General features: G+C 33.9%; 1 protein-coding gene across 2 annotated transcripts in view; it reads right to left on the bottom strand.

The window, feature by feature from the left end:
• The window catches only part of LOC145296841 (receptor-type tyrosine-protein phosphatase alpha-like), a 978,869-nt gene that overhangs the window by 196,724 nt on the left and 763,638 nt on the right, over nucleotides 1-18,507 (bottom strand). For both annotated transcript variants that reach the window (XM_080142961.1, XM_080142962.1), the window contains exon 13: nucleotides 8,648-8,841. In XM_080142961.1, coding sequence (XP_079999087.1) covers nucleotides 8,648-8,841 — 194 coding nt within the window. The remainder of the gene's footprint in view (nucleotides 1-8,647; nucleotides 8,842-18,507) is intronic.

The following is an 18,507-nucleotide window of genomic DNA, read 5'->3' as shown; positions in this document are numbered from 1 at the left end:
AGGGATCTGTACAGGTTTAACAAGGTCTGCCTGTCAGCTCCCCAGTTTGTATGAGCTACAACACGCAGAAGTTGCAGTGCTTTATTACATCTTTTTTTAACATAGTTTATGTGAGAAATAAATTTTTTTTTTTATCAAAAACCATTCCTAAAAACTTGTATTCATCAACAAAAAGGATATCTTCTCCATCGAGTTATAATTTGGGATCATTGTGTAATTTGTGTTGATTGCAAAAATGAATGCGTTTAGGTTTATTTTTTGAAAATTTAAAACCATTTTTTTTTGCCCATTTATTCATTTTGTTTATGCTGTGTTGCAATTTTCTTTCAATAGTATGGATGCGCTTGGAACGATAGCTTATGGAGCAATCATCCACGTACAATGTTCTATTTATGTCAGGAGTAAGTTCCTTTACTATGTTGTTGATTTTTATATTAAATAGGGTTGTTGACAATATACTACCCTATGGCATACCTTCCTGTTTATTTATATCGCTTAGAGTAGATCTTGAAGGTTCTGTTCGTTAAAAATTTTTGAATAAATTCGGGAAGAGATACCTTTAAGTACAAAGTTGAATAGATCTTTCATAATTCCGAATTTTCAGGAAGTATCATAAGCTTTTTCTAGATCGAAAAAGACAGGTTTGGCGTGTTCCTCTCTTATGACGGCTTCTCTGACATAGCATTCTAAGTTGACCAAATGGTCAAGACATCCACGATTTTTACGATAACTACACTGTGCATTGGTTATTAGTTTGTTTGTTTCTAAATACCAAATTAGGCGATGATTTACCATTTGGTCTAATGTTTGCACATACAACTTGTTAGTGAAATTGGTCGATAATTTCCAGGATCTGAAGAATCTTTTCCTGGTTTTGGTATTGGAATAATCGTTGTATGTTTCCAAGATTCTGGGAACTTCTTTTTTATCCAGATGTCATTGTAGATTTTTAGTAAAAGTTCCAATGAAGTTTTTGGAAGTATTTTCAAAAAACTATAGTGGACCTCATCTGGTCCTATGGCTGTGATGTGGGATTTGTTTATGGAATTTTCAAATTCTCTTATTGAAAAAGGTTTATTATATTCTTCAAAGTTTTTGGAATTGAAGTTTAGCTTGTACTTTTCGATATTTTTTTTTGATGGTTTGGAATTCTTTGTTATAGTTTTTTGAAGAAGAGTTCTCTGAAAATGTTTTGGCTAATTTGTTCGCTATAACCTTTGTTTCTGTTATTTTGGTATTTTCAGTAAAAAGATGTTGAATTGGTATCGGGTTATGTTTTCCAGAAATTTTTTTAACCATTTCCCAAACTGTCTTTGGTTTAGTGGAAACATTGATTTTGCTGACATATTCTTGCCAGCATTCTTTTTTGGCTTTCTTTATTATACTGCGTGATTTTGCTCTATGCAATTTGTATTCAATTAAGTTGCTTGTTGTTGGTTCTTTATTAAATTTTCTTAATGCTACTTTTCGTAGATTTATTGATTCTTTACATTCTTTGTTAAACCATGGTCTATTCTTTTTTCCTGAAGTAGTGTTTTTGGGAATGCACTCTTCTCCTATTAATATTAATGTTTGTGCAAAGGTTTCGATTGTATCGATATTGTTTTCTGTCAATTGTTCTGAGCAGAGATTCTTGAATTTTTCCCAGTTTCCATCTTGGTGGAGGTTCAAATATTTTTTCATGGCTTTTGAGAATGATTGGGTAGTGATCACTACCACAGGCATCATCGAATACGCTCCAAGAAAAATCCAGGTAAGTGGAAGGGTTACATATGGTTAAATCAGGCGAACTAAGTGATCCATTTGTTGGATTGATGTGTGGCTTCTTTTTGGTTGAACAAGCATAGATTATTTTTATTTATAAGATTTTCGATTTTCTTTCCTTTTCTATCCGTTTCCTTGTATCCCCATAAGCTATTGTGACTATTTAAGTCCCCTAGTAAAATAAAGGGTTTGGGTATTTGTTCTATTAAGTTCTCCAATTCATTTTCATCTATTTGTTCATGTGGTGGTATGTATAAAGAACAAATGCTTATCGGTTTGTGTAAAGTCGCTCTTATGGCAACCGCTTGCAAATTTGTTTTTAATTCAATTTGGCTGTGGAGTATGTTATTTTTAATGAATACTGATACAGAGGCTTTAAGTCCTGTATTATGAATGTAGTTATACTGTTGATAGTGTTTTATATTCAAATTGTCCTCATTCTTAAGGAAGGTTTCTTGGAGACAAATAACCAAAGGATTAAATTTGGTTTGCAACAATAAAATTTCATTGTAATTTGCCTTCAATCCACGGCAATTCCATTGGATTATCTTGTAATTCATGATGATTTTTTTTTTTGGTTTGAGGAGTAACTTCAGTTTCCATGTCTTCTAATTCTGTAAATCTATTTGTAGTAGTAGTGGCTTCTGTTTGTGGTAATTTCTTTATATTATTTTGTTTTTTCGTAGATGTATCTTTTGTTTGTTTTTCAAGTGTGTTTTTGTCATCACGGGGAAGATGTATTGGTGACTTGTGTGGTCTTTCTTTTAACTGATTTTGTTTTTCCTTAGTTTCGTCTTTTTCAGCATCTGCACGATGTACTGGTGATTTTTCTTTTGATCGACTTTGTTTTCTTAGATGCTCTAATTTTGGTTGAGAATTTGTTTTATTGGTAACATTAGTGGATGATTAATTTTTGATATGTTTGATTTGATTTCATTTATAAATTTGGGCTAGTCGTTTGGTCCCAATTGTAACAATTTGCTTATTAGTATTTCGTATTTGGAGTCTTGGTTAGTGATGTTGGATGATATACAACTTGAGGTGACTTGAGAGTACGCCTTTTCCTTCATGTATCGATCTACTATTTTCCTGGCTTCGAGGAAGATGTTTTTGGTATGTTTTATTGACACTACTTCTCTTCTTTCTTCCAGATTCTGCATGCTCTAGAATAAGCAGGATGGTTTTCTCCACAATTTGCACATTTGCAATCAAGATTGCAGTCATTGACAGTGTGGTCTGGATCTTTCTGGCCACATCTGCCACACACTGCTCATCCCCTACATGCATCCTCATGGTGCCCAAACTTCTGGCATTTAAAGCATCGAAGTGGGTTTGGTATAAAGGGTTCAACTTTTTCAATGTTGAACCCAATTTTTTTTTTATTGTAATTAGTGTTGGAACGATTAATCGGAATCGGGAATCGGAAAAATCAGAGTTTTTTTGGGGTATCAGAATTGGTATTGGAATAAAAAAAAATTGAGCCTATTTTTCGATGCCAAAAACCGATTCCTTAAATTATATTTTTTATTTTATTTTGATTTAAGAAACATCTTCCACTGCTTGTAGTAATAATAAAATGATAAATATTTACTGATTTAAACTTCCAGCAAGACTAAAATCCCTGATCACTCCCCTCACAAATGTGTTTTTACGTTTGAGAAAATATATGCGCATTTAAGATGTGTTTTTACAGTAATTAGTACAAAATAACACTTTTATAGTTAAATATTTAGAGATTTATAAAGAATCAGAATCGGCATCGGTAATTGTATCGGGATCGGGAATTTAGTACAGAATCGGTAATTGTATTGGAATCGGCGAAAATATTGGAATCGTCCCATCACTAATTATAATTCTTTTAACGTCTATTACTCCTTGGTTTTTAAGTTCTTTTGTTATCTCTTCAGTAGTGCACATTGAGAGGTTTTTCTATTTTACTACATCTTTGGATGTATTCAGATTCTTGTGTGGATAAGTTTTGATATTTATGTTGTGGAAAGTTTTCATTCCTAGGAGAAAAGTGGCATGTTTTTCTCTTTCCACTTCCACCAGTAGGGTTTTATTTTTTAAAGTTTTTACATTTTTGGGGGTAATATATGTTCATATAATTTTATGTATAATAAACGGTGATAAGTCAGTTATTTTGGTTTCTTTAGTGGATTCCAATACAATAAATTTTGAGGGTGTTTGATGTAGTTCATCCGAGTCGATGTGTTGGCGCTTGGAGTTTTTATAGTTGGCCATGTATATATATATATTTTAAATTCCTTACTTATGCTCCCCACCCACCTCGGAGTCCAATATTGGGGCATGTTAAGGGGGAAACCCATTTGCCTTGCCATGCCAGGGCTACATAAACAGTATACATGTCCCAAATGGGAGCCATGAGCACCCATATTCCTTTAGTTACACAATCCAAGTCATTTGTGGTAACTTCCGGCACTATACAGCCATGTCATGACTTTAATCATTTGGCACATTTGACCCTCGCCACCACCTTCTAAGAGGGGGAAATATGTATATAGTTTATAGTGGTATAGGGTAGAACTGTATTTGTTACGGTTTAGAGGAAATTGATAGAAAAGTAAATGTGTTAGGGCTTGACGTAACTAGCCGATTGATCGGATCGGGCCCCTCCGACCGCCCATCTAGCCTTGTATGAGGTCAAAGTGGAGTGTTGCAACTGATATCTTTAATTTCCCTAGATATCAGTTGCTCAGCCACCAGGATCCTTTTCGAAATCATTACGGGTCGCCACCCATGGCCAACAGGTGGCCCCTTTGAGAGACGTTTACTCTCTGCAGGGGGACAGTCGGTGGATTCTAATGCCCCACCGACGGGGGTTGGGAAGTAGGGAAGGAAAGAAAAAAAGGAAGGCGAAAGGGGAAGGGGACTGTTGTTTTTGTTTTTTCAGAACATAATTAAGTTTTACAAAAGAGAATAGAAAACAAAAACAGATTTAATGTAGGTGCATTTCGTCTCAGGAAGCCACTAGACAGCTTGATCTGGTAGCACCAGATTTTGTATCTTTGTTTGTGAGCTGTCTAAGTGGTTCACTCTTAGTAGCATAGTGTGGAATGAATCTATACCCCATTTTCACTGAAAATGTGTCCAAAGAAGATTAGTTTCCACACAGAGAAAAGGCATTTTTCTCTGTTCAGTTTGGCTCCCACTCCTTGTAGGCATTTCAGTGTGGCCCTTAAGTTGTTATGTCACATCCGTAGATTATTATATCATCTGATAGGGTTTTACTCCTTGGATTTCTCTAAGGAGGTCTGAAATTGCTTTTTAGAATAGTTCAGAAACTGCGTTTACTCCAAAAACTAAATGCTTGTGGCAAATGTCATTATGCACCGGCTTCATTTTCCAAGTTCTAGTTGGTGATATGCATTGGAAAGGTCTAGCTTGCTGAACACTGTAGAACCGTTTCGGTCTGCTATTAGATCATTCACCATCGGCATTGAATGTTTTATCTTTTGGATGGCTTCATTTGTCTTCCTCATGTCGATACAAATGCGTACACCACCGTTTTATTGGGAACTATCACAACAGGGCTAACCTAAGGGATAGGTCCAGTGACTTCTTCAATCACATCCATTTCTTGGAGATGCCTTAATTCTGTCTCCATGTCTTTCCTCAGGTGGAAAGGTATTCTGCGGTGTTAAAACAGAGGAGTCAATGAGGAGATTAATGGTAACTCCAGAAAGTTTTCATATTTTTTCATCAAACAGTGTGGAAAATTTGTTTGGAATGGGGACTGTCATGTTGAACATAAAATTAATGTTATCATACTCAGTGCTTCAGTAGAGTGGGCACTAAGTAAATTCTGTAGTTCAAGTAAGGGACTTTCACTGTTGACCACAAATATTTTGGCTTTGCAGGACTTGTCCCAAAATGTTATATTGGCATAGGTATTGCATGTTTGGATTTGTCTGCAAATATCTGAGTTGTGGTCTTGTGTATAGATGGTTAGTGTTTTAGACAATCATATACACGTCCAGCACCAATGTCTAAAATGAAAATTACTGGGGAATTATTCACAATGGCAGTAATGTTTGGTGTCTGATGTGATGTAGTAAATTTAACTGAGTATACTGACTCATCACTAAATGTAGAAGGGGACGCAGGAGGATTGGGGAAACAAATTTCTCTTACTGTCTTAGCGTTACATACTCTCGCAAAGTGGTTCTTTTTGTGGCAGTTTTTATGCTCTTTTCCTCAGGCTGAACAAGTCGGGTGCATTGGAGAGTACCTGCATTAGTAGTAGGTCTGTTGTCTGCCATCTTTTTTTTTGTCTACCACGTGATTGGTTATCCGAAATGTCATGACGACTATTTTGTTGCCAGGATCTAAAATGATTTCTCCTGTTGGTGCTATTTTTGTCACTGTTCCTGTGTGTATGACGTGTATCATTCTCACTACTAAAAAGTGTAATTCATTCGATTTTATGTCTGTAGCACATGTATGAGCTAGTTCCATCACTATCACGTCCAGAACTTGTTTCAATGTAGAATTGTCTCTTAAAGCCTTTTTAACTTTAGATGATGTACATCCCTGTAGAATTTGGGCTAGGATCTCCTGGTTGGTATTTTTAAAATCACGTGGTACAAGTCTAGACTTTCGTCCAGGTTCTGTATGGCCTGATGAAACTTGAAAATTTTGTACAAAATATTTTTTTGAGGCATAAAATAGTTGGTCAACGACTTTTTTGTAGCTTCATACTCGTTTGATTCTACCAAATTGTCGTCTGAGATAGTTGTTGCGCCTATTCCTTTTTGCTGGTCTGTGAAATTGTGAAATATATTGAAAACTTCATCTCCTGCAAAATGAAGAAGGGTTGCTTTCCTTTTTTTGTCATTGTCGATGTCCAGAGCAGCAAATACATTCTTCAGCTTGTCTATCCATTTTTTCCAACGTACGGCAGTTGTGGTCTGGTCTACGTGGACACTAAAGCTTGGGAAAACTGGTAAACCGTTGCTGGTCATATTTCCAAAAATTTGTGGTGTCAGTTCGTCACAAAAGATTTTGCTTTTACCTCGTTGCCAGATATGATATTGTGGGTGTCCAGGCTCACGGAAGTCAAGTTGTAAATAAAGACAAGACAAACGTGTTGACTACAGCTCGGTTGTCATTAATCTGCCCAGCAAGCCTTATTTATTCTCTGCACATGCTTATCTAAGGTAGATAACTCTTTGGGATTATATCTCTTGAAAATATTACAGAGGTTTTAGTTGTTGAAGAAAAACTGTAAGGCTTTGACCTATTACTGGGATTTGATGCTATCAAGAAGTTGGGTGAAGTGCATTTGACTGAATCTGGTGAGGTTCACTTCCTCATCGAAAACATATCCAGGTGTGCTGCAATCAACATTGATGAGCTAGACTTCAGCGCTGCATTTGACCAACAAAAAAAATTATGGACTGCCGCATAAAAATGGATGAGTGGACAAACATCGGGGCAATTGAAGAATAGAATACCAGAGTACCCTGTGACCAAGCATATTCAGAAGAGCTACGTCCAGCTAAAACCTTAATGGTGATAATGCAAATGAATAAAAACAAAGTAAGACCTATGATGGACTACAGAGAACTTCATGACAAAATAGCTCCAACTAAACATGTGAGAACATTTTTTATATTCATATTTTCCATTTTTAAAAAAATTTGTTCACGAATAAAAGTCAACAAAAACAACCATGATATTGATCTTTTTTATATTCATATTTTCCATTTTTTAAAAAATTTGTTCACGAATAAAAGTCAACAAAAACAACCATGATATTACTGCTGCTGCTACAGTTTTCTATCCAAACTCAAATAGAAAAATATTTTTCCGATTATAACAATTTGAAATTGCTAATTTCCACAATGGAAAACAACATACAGTTATACTTTGAATGGATAAAAACAATAAAATGATTGATTTACTTAACAGTGGGTATCTGAAAAAAATTTTTTTCAAAATTTTCAATACTTGTCATGTTGAAATCTTTTTTTAACAATAAAAAAAAACGAGTAGTTAAAAGTATTTAAGACACCCCAAACTATTAAAAGTAACATCTCTTTTGGTTAGTTTCCAAATTTCATGACAAAATTCTTAATACAAATGCGGTATGAGCATTTATAAATTAGGGGAAGGAGGATCGTTTAAAAACCTTACCGAAAACGCCGTTTAATGATGTTTACATTTTTGTCAGTTTATTTGCTTAAAACTCTTAAAATATATAATGTACATTATTATTTATTAATTCATTTGAAAGTATATTCATTTCAGAACAAAATGGTGGGATTTAGAGGACTTAAAGTGCTTTGGTTTTTAAAACATGACTATTTTAGTAAAACCCCTTGAAATCTGTGAATACACAAAGCATTTTATCATCCATGAGTATTGCTAATTAGATGTTCGAAATAAAATTATTTTACCTATTTTATATGATATACAACTTTAAGAAATAAATAGTTTAATATTATTTTTAAGCATATGTAATTGTTCATTTAAAAGCTGAGATAACTGTAGAAATTTATTTTATCAATATCATAAGGTGATGCTGCTGTTTAGATAATTATTGGAAAATGCCTTAATTTTAACAATTTCCTAGTTGGGGGAAGTATTTTTTGAAAGGAATCAATTTACATTTGATTGTTCAATCCACACGAACTGGCTATTCAAAATAAGACATTAATTTTATGTTAATAGAGCTATTCATAAATAGCTCCATTATCATTAGTTCCTTGTCATTACGAAAGTCGAGAAATATTATATATATATATATATATATATATATATATATATATATATATATATACACACACACACATATATATCAATCGCATACATAGAATTTCGAAGAAAGCGAAGAGTTGATAGAGAAATAAGGACTCACCTTAAATTCTTTCTTAAACCCTGCATTATTGTTCACTTTGTTTGCCTGGATGTAATCATAAAGTTCTTCGATTGAAACAGGACTGTTCATTTTTTTAGTGTTTACATTTGCATAAAATGGCTCATCAGTCTCTCCAGTTTCAGAGAGGTCAGGGGAAGAATGGGTTGTAGGTGGAATAAATGTGCATCCATTTTCTGGAAAAAGGTTAATTAGAAAGAATTGTATAATATTCATTATAAATTACTTTCAGCAACAAAAATATCTACTTTTGGCTATAAAATATTAAAAAAAATAGTCTCCTAATGTAAAAAGGAATTTAACTTTAAAATGCCAATATCAGAAATTAATTACTTTTTAATTAAGAAAGTATACAAAAAGGAATTTAGAAACATTAAAAAAAAATGAATATGGAAGACACTCGGAAAACCTGAAATACAATTAGTTTAAGAGTGATGGCCGTTTTAATGGAATGAGTGGCCATCGTGTAAGTTATATGAGAAAAGCATACAATGAAATGTTGGTGACTTTTGATATGTTATTCTACAAAACATAATAGGTGTATGGACAAGATGACTACGACATTGGTATATCAACCTCTTATAATTTCATGAACTTTCATTGTTTTTACCACATTTCAAATGCTAACTTATGTGTTAGAAGGTTAAAATTTCTTGAAAGCTTCATATAATATTTGAGCAACAAAAAAAGGTTGCATCCCTGTGCTTATTTTACAAATACTCTGATGAATTAGGTGCTCTGGTTTCTCTCAAAATAAATACCTTCAACCAACCCGACAATTAGCTAAATTCCACCTCTTCACTTTAGATGTACTTAGATGCTGGAAGGATTTCTAAACTTCTGTCCTCGAACTACTGAATGTTTGCCGGAGTTTTTGAATGCCTAAGAGAATCGCATGATTTCTTTAGTAAAATATAAACAATCATAACAATGTCTTTGTTACCAGTATGGTCAAGAAATCAATACATGCTATAACAACACTGATTTCTATAAATGCTTTTCAAAACTGACAGTTTGTTTGATTCTGTTTGCTTCACAGTGATACTATGGAAGCTAAGATATGATGCCAAAACTGAATTAGATATAATTTGTTACATTTATTTCTTACTGCTGTGTTACTGTGGCTCAGTTTGTCTAAGTAGAATACAAACGCAAAAAAAAAAAAAGGCAAAATGTATGTTTCTCATGTTTATGTTGTCAATATTATTTACAGTGGTGGAAACATAACGGCTGAATTTTAGTATGGACATGTATATTGTAGAAATTTTTTTTTTAACCGATTTAATTTTTATATGTAAGTATATTGTATTATCAATAATAATTTGTATAGAAAAAATGTAAAGGAAACTTTTAAAGAATAAACCAACAAAGTGAGAGATCGATGATATTTGCTAAGGAAGATAGAAAGTAAAGCTACCGGAAGTGGACATGGTTGATTATGTAATGCAACCAAACAGAATGAAGTGACGAAGTCAAGACATGCAAAACAAAACCATATATTTATAAAAAAAATATAAATTACTTTAGTTTTAACACTTCTTGCATTATTATGAAACCCAAAAAGAATAAAGTTAACAAAACATTTTGCTGAAAAACAAAGTTGAAAAATCAAACCAAATTTCATCATATGAATATTTATTTGAATTCCTAAATTTTCTTCTTCAAAAATAAATGTTTCACATTTCTACAATTTAAACGTTCGGTAAAACACTTTGAACTGATATTTCCTTATTTGAAGAAATGCAAGCGTACAACCAATTTAACGTTACTTTAAGATTTTCTTCAACTTTTCCAAATTCACTTTTCTTTTGCAGTTTCCCTTCTTAAATCTAATTACTCTTTCATCTCATCGTTCACTCATAGAGAAATATTACAACACTGTTTTCTTTTTCTCTTGTGAAAATTATTCTGTATCTTCTATTTTTCATTAATTCTAAAAATATATTTACAATAAAAGTGTATTATCTATAATTTATCTTTTCTTTAATTGGTCACTTACGGAAAGATCCTTGCACAGTGTAGTAGTTTTCATTTGATGACACTATGAAAGATCACCATCTCTCAGTTACTGCAGATAACTGTCATAAGTGCAACTGGATAACAATGCCACTGCATGACAATATTGACTGCTATGCACTGACAAACGTATGCTATATTTTCGTGGACATCGGCAATATTACATACCTAATGTACTTAAACAAGTCATATCTTTTTTATTTGTTGGTCAATTTTTGAATGAATTATATTAATGGAAAGAGAATAAAATAAGCATTCCAATGATGTTAATTTATTTTTCTTTTATGCGTTCAATATTTTTATGCTCCAAGTTAAAAATGAAAAATTGGTAAAAAAATGACGACAAAAAGGGAAACACTTTTTTCAATGTTTTCATTTCATACGTTACATTTGGATACACATGCACAGAGTTAAATTTGATTGGATATGGCTGAAATTTTAAGGCTACATAAGCAAAGAAGTACATCTCTACTGGCGTTTGATTTTTATTTTTATGACCACAGGAAGCAAAGTTACGATCGAGCAAAGTTGACAAAGAATATTTCAAAATTCATAAGATAAATCGGTATATATCATCCATTTTCATATAGATAATAGTTTCAGAATTATTTTCATGTATAATATGTAAATATTTGATAATTATTAATTGTGCGGAAATTTCTTTAAAATGTTATCTTTTATAGAAATCCAAATAGCTTAAAGAGAAACGACGACAGTGATGGTTTAGCTATGCGCTAACCATCGCTATCAGGGCATTAATGAGTTTGTATTCTCTTAAAAATAGAAAACTGTTTTTCTGCTTTCAAAACGAAAGCAGAAAAAAGTTTCATTTTTTATTCTGGGTTTGTCAATTTAAAAAAATTATTATCAAGTTTTTTAAATTTGATTTCCAAACAATACTATTTTCTTGTTTTTAACGCTTGTAGTACACATGTAAAAATAAAACAACAAAATGTACTAAGTACATGCGCTTTTTAGTGGTATCCCCCCCCAAAAAAACAAATATATAACAAATAAAAGGTACTTGTACACTTATGCTACCATGCTGAAATAATAACATTATTTAGAAACCCATTCTTAACATGGGGAAGGAAGGGTGTTTTGTTAACTATTCTGTACTTCCACCTAACAATTAAATAAAATATATCATGAAACTTGACTTTATTTTTAACTCATTGTCAAGACCATTTTTTCGATTCTGTAAAACAAACACGTTTTTTTTTTTAACTGAAGATATCTAAATAATAATAATAATTAGGCAATTCGATAAAGAATTTCCTTGTGATGCATTTTGTAAATTTTTACCTTGTTTCCACCTTAACATTTTTCTTTAAAATGACTATCTTTTAAGGTTTTAAAGTATGTTGAAAACGAATATCATATTTAAATTTTTGCTAATAAGTAGCTTTCCGGATATTAAGCAATGTATTTCTTATTTTATTGTATGTGGCCATCTAGGTATGTGTGTTTGCGCATAGTTTCTTGGGGTTACATTTGCACGCTCGTGCGTACCAAGATGGTCACCCATGATAACATAAGAAATGACATTGCTTAATATCTGGAAAACTATTTATCTGCAAAAAATTTAAATGCAATAATTGTTTTCAGCATACCCTAAAACCTGTAAAAGTAATCATTTTAAATGTTAAGGTGGAAACAAGGTAAAAAATTACCATTTTATTTCTTTGTTTACATAATTGAATTTTCAGTAAAACAACAGAATAGAAATGACAAAAATTACCATCAAGTGGTAAATATATAGTTGTTGCTTACCAGGATTCCTGGTATCCTGGTACTGTGAAAGCTACATCAAGGATTCATGTAGAGTACGATTTATGGTTGCATCTCAGAAAATAGGGGTATATTTTGGGCAAGATAGAGAGGCTTTACAAAATTGAAAATTGGACTGGTCCCAAAATGCATAAGTTCTGGTCGACTATGGGAATTTCCATCTTTTACAGAAATCCAAAATCTATATGAAAAATTTTCTTTGATTTATTTCTGAGATTAAGTCATATCTATTCAATTTTTTTTTCTTTGAGGGGAGTAGTAAATACCGGCCATGAATGCACTTTAGACATTCAATGACTACACCCAGATTAAGCTCTTTGGTGAGTAGGCAGGAAAATGCCTGCTCTCAATAAAGCTATATTTAAATACCACTATAATACTTAGTTTTGAATAGACACACTGTAAGATATCATGTGCTAGTTTTAAAAAAAATTGAAATTTATACATCTGAATTTATAATTCATGGCTTATGGTAAAGAGATACATCAAATTTGACTGCATATTCAGAAAGAGACTTTCGAACTACTGATGGTATTTACATAATTCAAACAGTTTTAAGAATCTTTTACATAGGTCTTTTCATGCAAGTTGATAAAATAATAATTACCTAAAAATAAAAAAATCAACCTGTAATGCTACTGACACTGACAATTATAAAAACAAGTAACGGTTCTAAAACAACACTAATTGGCAGTAAACCAATCTATAATTAACAAGAGTAGCATTTTAAAAAACGGCTCATTTTTAAACTTTTTTCAGAACACTGGTCTGAATCAAAAGTGAAAAATATCTTTAATATTTTTCATCGAGACGAAAGGGTATTAAAAGATAAGTTGTTTAATTGTTATGTTTTCTGTTTTATTCTAGACAAATGTTAATTATTTTCATATTTATTGCAGTTCTTTAATTGATATATTTATTATTTTGCTTGAGTAACAGATTCTCTCATCCATGCATGTAGTCATTGAAATACAGACTTGTGGGAATGGAAATTCCCAGCCAACAGACACAAAACACTACTCCCATGATAAACTCAATTACCGCGCCTTAACTCTGGTAACACATGCTTGGTCACCAGAGGGTAAGATATATGTCACTTCCTGTTTCTCATATTTCTCCTTCTTTCGCGCTGGACCCTCAAGCAGTCAAGATGTAACAGATACCGCTCCGGTGGCGTCGGCCACCCAACCAGCGCTCCTGACTAACCCGTCAGCCTCTCATCAATCGCAAGTAACGTTATTCTTCTCGACAAACTCTTACTCTTTCTATCAGTAGTGTTTGATGGGCAGAAATCAGAAGCTCATAGTATTAATGCTGGAGTCCCTCGGGGGTCCATCCTGGGTTCAACTCTTTTCTTGATCTATATTAATGATCTTCCAAATCACATCCTTAGATAATTTGTAAATATTTTTGCTGACGATACTACCATCTATGACCAAGTTCTCTCTGATTCTCTCTCCTCTAATCTTGAGCATGTGGTACAGTGGGGAAAAAGTGTCTGGTTACTTTCAATGCATCTAAAACCAAGCTTCTATTTTTGCATCATCAACATTCTGATCCCCATCTGGCATAAATTGAGATGAATGACTCTCGTTTTGGGGAGGCTCCATGTTTTGACAAGCATTAATACTATGAGCTTCTGATTTCTGTCCATCAACTACTACTCTTATGAACCTATCAGAGAGAAATGATTTAATAATTGAAAAAACATTCCTAGAGATCTTGTGAAGTAGACCTTTATACCATACCCTATCAAAAGCCTTCAATATGTCCAGAGCAATTACCATAGAAAGGAAGCTTCTGCCGAGAGTTTGGCTAATTCTATGAGAAATAACCGTAAGCACATCTGCTGTAGATCTAGCAGAACGGAAACCATATTGCATGTCACTAAGAAGGTTATTTTTGCTGAGGTGGTTGACTACTTCTCTATTCAACACAGATTTAAGTAACTTACTCATGACGCATAGGAGACTTATAAGTCTGTACTGAGAGGGAGATGACCGATCACCTAAATTTTTAAATACAGGGCATACCGATGAGATTTTCCAGGGTACTGGGAAGCAATTCTCCTTAAGACAGTACTTAAACAGCTTTGTAAGTATGGGAACTAGTTTTGGTTGAAACTTTTTGAGCACTATAATAGGAATGCCGTCGGGGCCAGTTGCTTTACTGAAATCAAGGTGTTTGATTAGTTTGGCAACATCACGCACATTTGTATGTCGCATAGTGTGTTTTCTGATACAGGAAGTAATATGGGTGGGGCCGGCCTTGGTCAGATAAGAGTTTGGCTTTGTCTGATGCTGATGAGATTACCTCAGGTCCATTGATAACAGTTGGGATAGAGCACACGCTTCTGTTCAGGATTCTGCAAGTGGCTTCTGGGCCTTGATAAGTGGGGACTTACTTGTAGAAAAAAAAAAAGAAGAAAGATATGCTTTTAAAGATATTAACTCCGCTGTTGTTAAGAGCAAATATAAACGCAGTCGTGTGAGCAAGTGCAACACAGAAACACATATAGGGTAAATTAGGATCTTCTCTGGAGATGTCCCTACCACATTGAAAGCTATCAATAATGTAGACACATATTTTATGCCCATGGCGATCTTGTGGATCAGATTTGGATGTTAAGTAAGAGTATCCTTTAATTCCAAACTCTTCCAGGGAAATAGTCCGTCTAATACTAGTTCTGCTTTGGAATAATAGGTCTGGTTTAGTCTCCTGTAATTGGGTTTCAACCTCTGGAAGGTTGGAACGTAGACCCCCTGATATTGGAGAAGGAGACATGGTAGTAGGGGTCTACATTGGAAGTTGAAGATCTGGGTTTAATCGTGTTTTTTCTGGAAACTTTTCATGATGGGTTTTTGGGATTTGTAGAATAGGTCAACAGACTTGCTTCGAGCAGGGCAGAGGGGGAAAGTAAGAGAGAAAAAGAAACAACGAAATATATATATTTTTTATACACGGGTAAAATTGTAACAATTACTCACTAATATGGTATTGAAAAGCCCACCAGAAGCTACTGCATGGTCCAGAATCCATTCACCAAATGGTAATACAGCAGCCCCAGTACTTTGCACCTGCTGATAGGACAGCCTTCTTAGTGGCTAAAGCAAAGTTCGGGTCCCTGACTATCAGGCAGATAATGTTAGCCCAGATAAAACGTTTACTTCCAGCACCCTTACCAGTGACATGGCCACAAGGAAAGACATAGAAACAGAAAATTTCTGACATCTCTGGCGACTGTCCATGCAAGATACTGCAAACAGCTTTTTCTTCTTCCTTTGTCAGAAAAATCACTCATTAAAAATGAGGACTGAGTGACAAATAAAGAGAAGAGAGAGTAACGGGAGCTGCCGATAACACATCCACAATGCATTGTCTACTCTCCATTTAAAAAAAATAAAAAGATAATATTAAGTAATATTCTTAATATCAGTCCAATTTACGTGTTTAAGGGAGAGTATGGTGATTAGTATAGCCTCTAACTGAGAAAAAAAACAGGATTTTAAAATCCATGTATGCTATATTTTAAATCAATTTGATAGATTTTAATGAATTTAATAACATGGATGACAGAAAAGTAAGATAAATACATGAACTGCAATAACTATAAAAATAATTAGCATTTGTCTAGAATAAAACAGAAAACAGAACAATTAAACAACTTATCTTTTAACACCTTTTGTCTCAATGAAAAATATTAAAGATATTTTTCACTTTTGATTCAGATCAGCGTTCTGGAAAAAGTTTAAAAATGAGCTGTTTGAAACCAAGCTTCTATCTTTGCATCATCAACGTTCTGATCCTCATCTGACATCAACTGAAATGAATTACTCTCGTCTTGAAGAGGCTCCATGTTTTGACAAGCTTCTGGGCTTGACCTTTACTCCTTATCTAAGATGGAATATGTACATCAAATCTGTTGCCAAGGTCGCTGGAAAAATGATGGGATCCAGTAGATATCTACCTACTGATGCAATTTTCTTCCTATATAAGAGCCAGGTATGTCCAAGGATAGAGTATTGCTGTCACATCTGGGCAGGAGCTACTAGGAAGGTCTTATCCTGCCTTGACAGAGTTCAGAATAAACTTCATAGCTTAGTGGGGGATGCCCTTTTCTCTTTCTCACAGAAGAGACATTGTGAACCTGTCTCTGTTTTATCGGTATTTTCATGTCAAGTGCTCGACTGAGCTCTAGTCTATGGTCCCCTCTTACTAAACATTTACGCAAAACACTTGTTTGGCTGTAAAGACTATCAATAATTTCCCCCACTCTTTATCTATGCCTAAAGCTAAACGTAGATTCCATGAACAAAGCTTCTTTCTAAGAACTGCACACCTGTGGAACTCTCTTCCGTTTATATGCTTTCCAGCTGACTACAATATGGCCGTTTTCAAGTCCAATGTAAACAAGTTACCAAATTTACACTTCTAATGATTACTATGATATTGTCCTTTTGACCACTGTACACTTTTTAACTCTTATCCTCGAGTGGCCTCTGGGCCTTGATAAGTCCTTTGTAACAAAAACATTCGTGCCAACAATGATAGGCACTGAATCCTGCAAGCTGCCACTGCCAGACAATGCAAAACAGTGGGAACATATGCTTCCATTTTGGCCATCAGTAGCCAGAACTTTTTTGAGTCTAGAATGGCTACCACTAGCAATCACCACCATCTATCTTAATATTGTTTATTCATAGTCAGTAATTTATGTGAGTCACATATGCTAATGCACTAGATAATCAAAGGTTATTTAATCGGGAGCGGGGGCATAACTGCTCTGGCTTTGTGTTATCTTTTCACTGGGCAATGCTAGTTTTAAATAATAAATTTAAAAGAAATAAAGTATTATTTTCATCAAATGGAATCATTTTTTCCAAATGTACGGAGAAATTTGGTAAATTGTATTGTTATTTAGGTAGAAAATGCACTGGATATCGGTGAGTCAAAATAAATAATGGTATGGGCTAAAAATCTGGCAGTGATATGGAGCAAGTAAAAAAAATAAATAGATAGATCTTTGAGGGCATAAGTAGAGTAGAAATATTTTGCTCAGAATAAAAATGTAACAATTTTAAAATGAGGATGAAATTTATGTATAAGTTTGCAAAACATGCTTTTGCAAATACTGTGAGTTGTGATAGTGAATAAATTTGGAAATATTTGGTTAATTTTTTGTTAGAACTTGCGAGGTAGGAAAAAAATGAGGTTATTATATGTATATACACACAGACAAATATAGACATATTAACATATTGTCCTCACATGAAAGAGAAAGACACAAATTGTTTTCAATTCTAATACTGTCTATGCATTTTCGCTTGCGAAGAGATAATTGGGTTGATCTTAAATTTTCATATTTTTTTTAATATATTTTCAAATTTTTATCTCGATTTTTCTTGTAATATACTGAATATTTTTAAATGAACCTTTGAAACTGTTATGGCTTGCAATAAGCCACAAAGAAAACAGAACAACGGAATAGAGTTTAAACAATGTATTACTGGAACAACAATGTAAAAAGGTTACAACTGAAACGAGTAGTAAACGTCACCGAGCAGGCTAGGGTCACTCTATTGTTTAATGCACACCTGGGATCAAAAGGTCTATGGTTTATATAATGGATAGAACAGTCTATTTAAAGAGTGATTCCCCCACAACACCCCCCTCCCAAGCTGATTTCCGCGGTTGTGAAAATCAGTATTTCTTCCTTTTGAGGTAGACCCTCAAGGAGTCCGTGTGCTTCCTCTTTCTGCCGGAGCATCTCTGTTCTGACATCCCTTTTGGCGGGTCTATGTCAAAACAGTCATACACAGTTTCAATCACCTCACTGCCGTCCCGCGGTGGTTCTTCTTGATCCTCGTAGAAACGTTTCCTGATTTTTTTTTTTTATTACATTTTCACCCCAAACAAGACACATTGCCACTGTGGTGTAGGGAGCTACTATCAGGGGCAGCAGCTACTGGGGCACTATGTTGGGATTTGGGCAGCAAAATGTCGGTTCACGTTACACTTGAACTTCTGCATGTCAG

This window comes from Euprymna scolopes, chromosome 17 (assembly GCF_053919585.1).
Source record: "Euprymna scolopes isolate OS-2025 chromosome 17, ASM5391958v1, whole genome shotgun sequence".
In the NCBI taxonomy this organism is placed as follows: domain Eukaryota; kingdom Metazoa; phylum Mollusca; class Cephalopoda; order Sepiida; family Sepiolidae; genus Euprymna; species Euprymna scolopes.
Note: the sequence above shows the minus strand (reverse complement) of the source record. Positions and strands in the feature narration are given on the sequence as shown.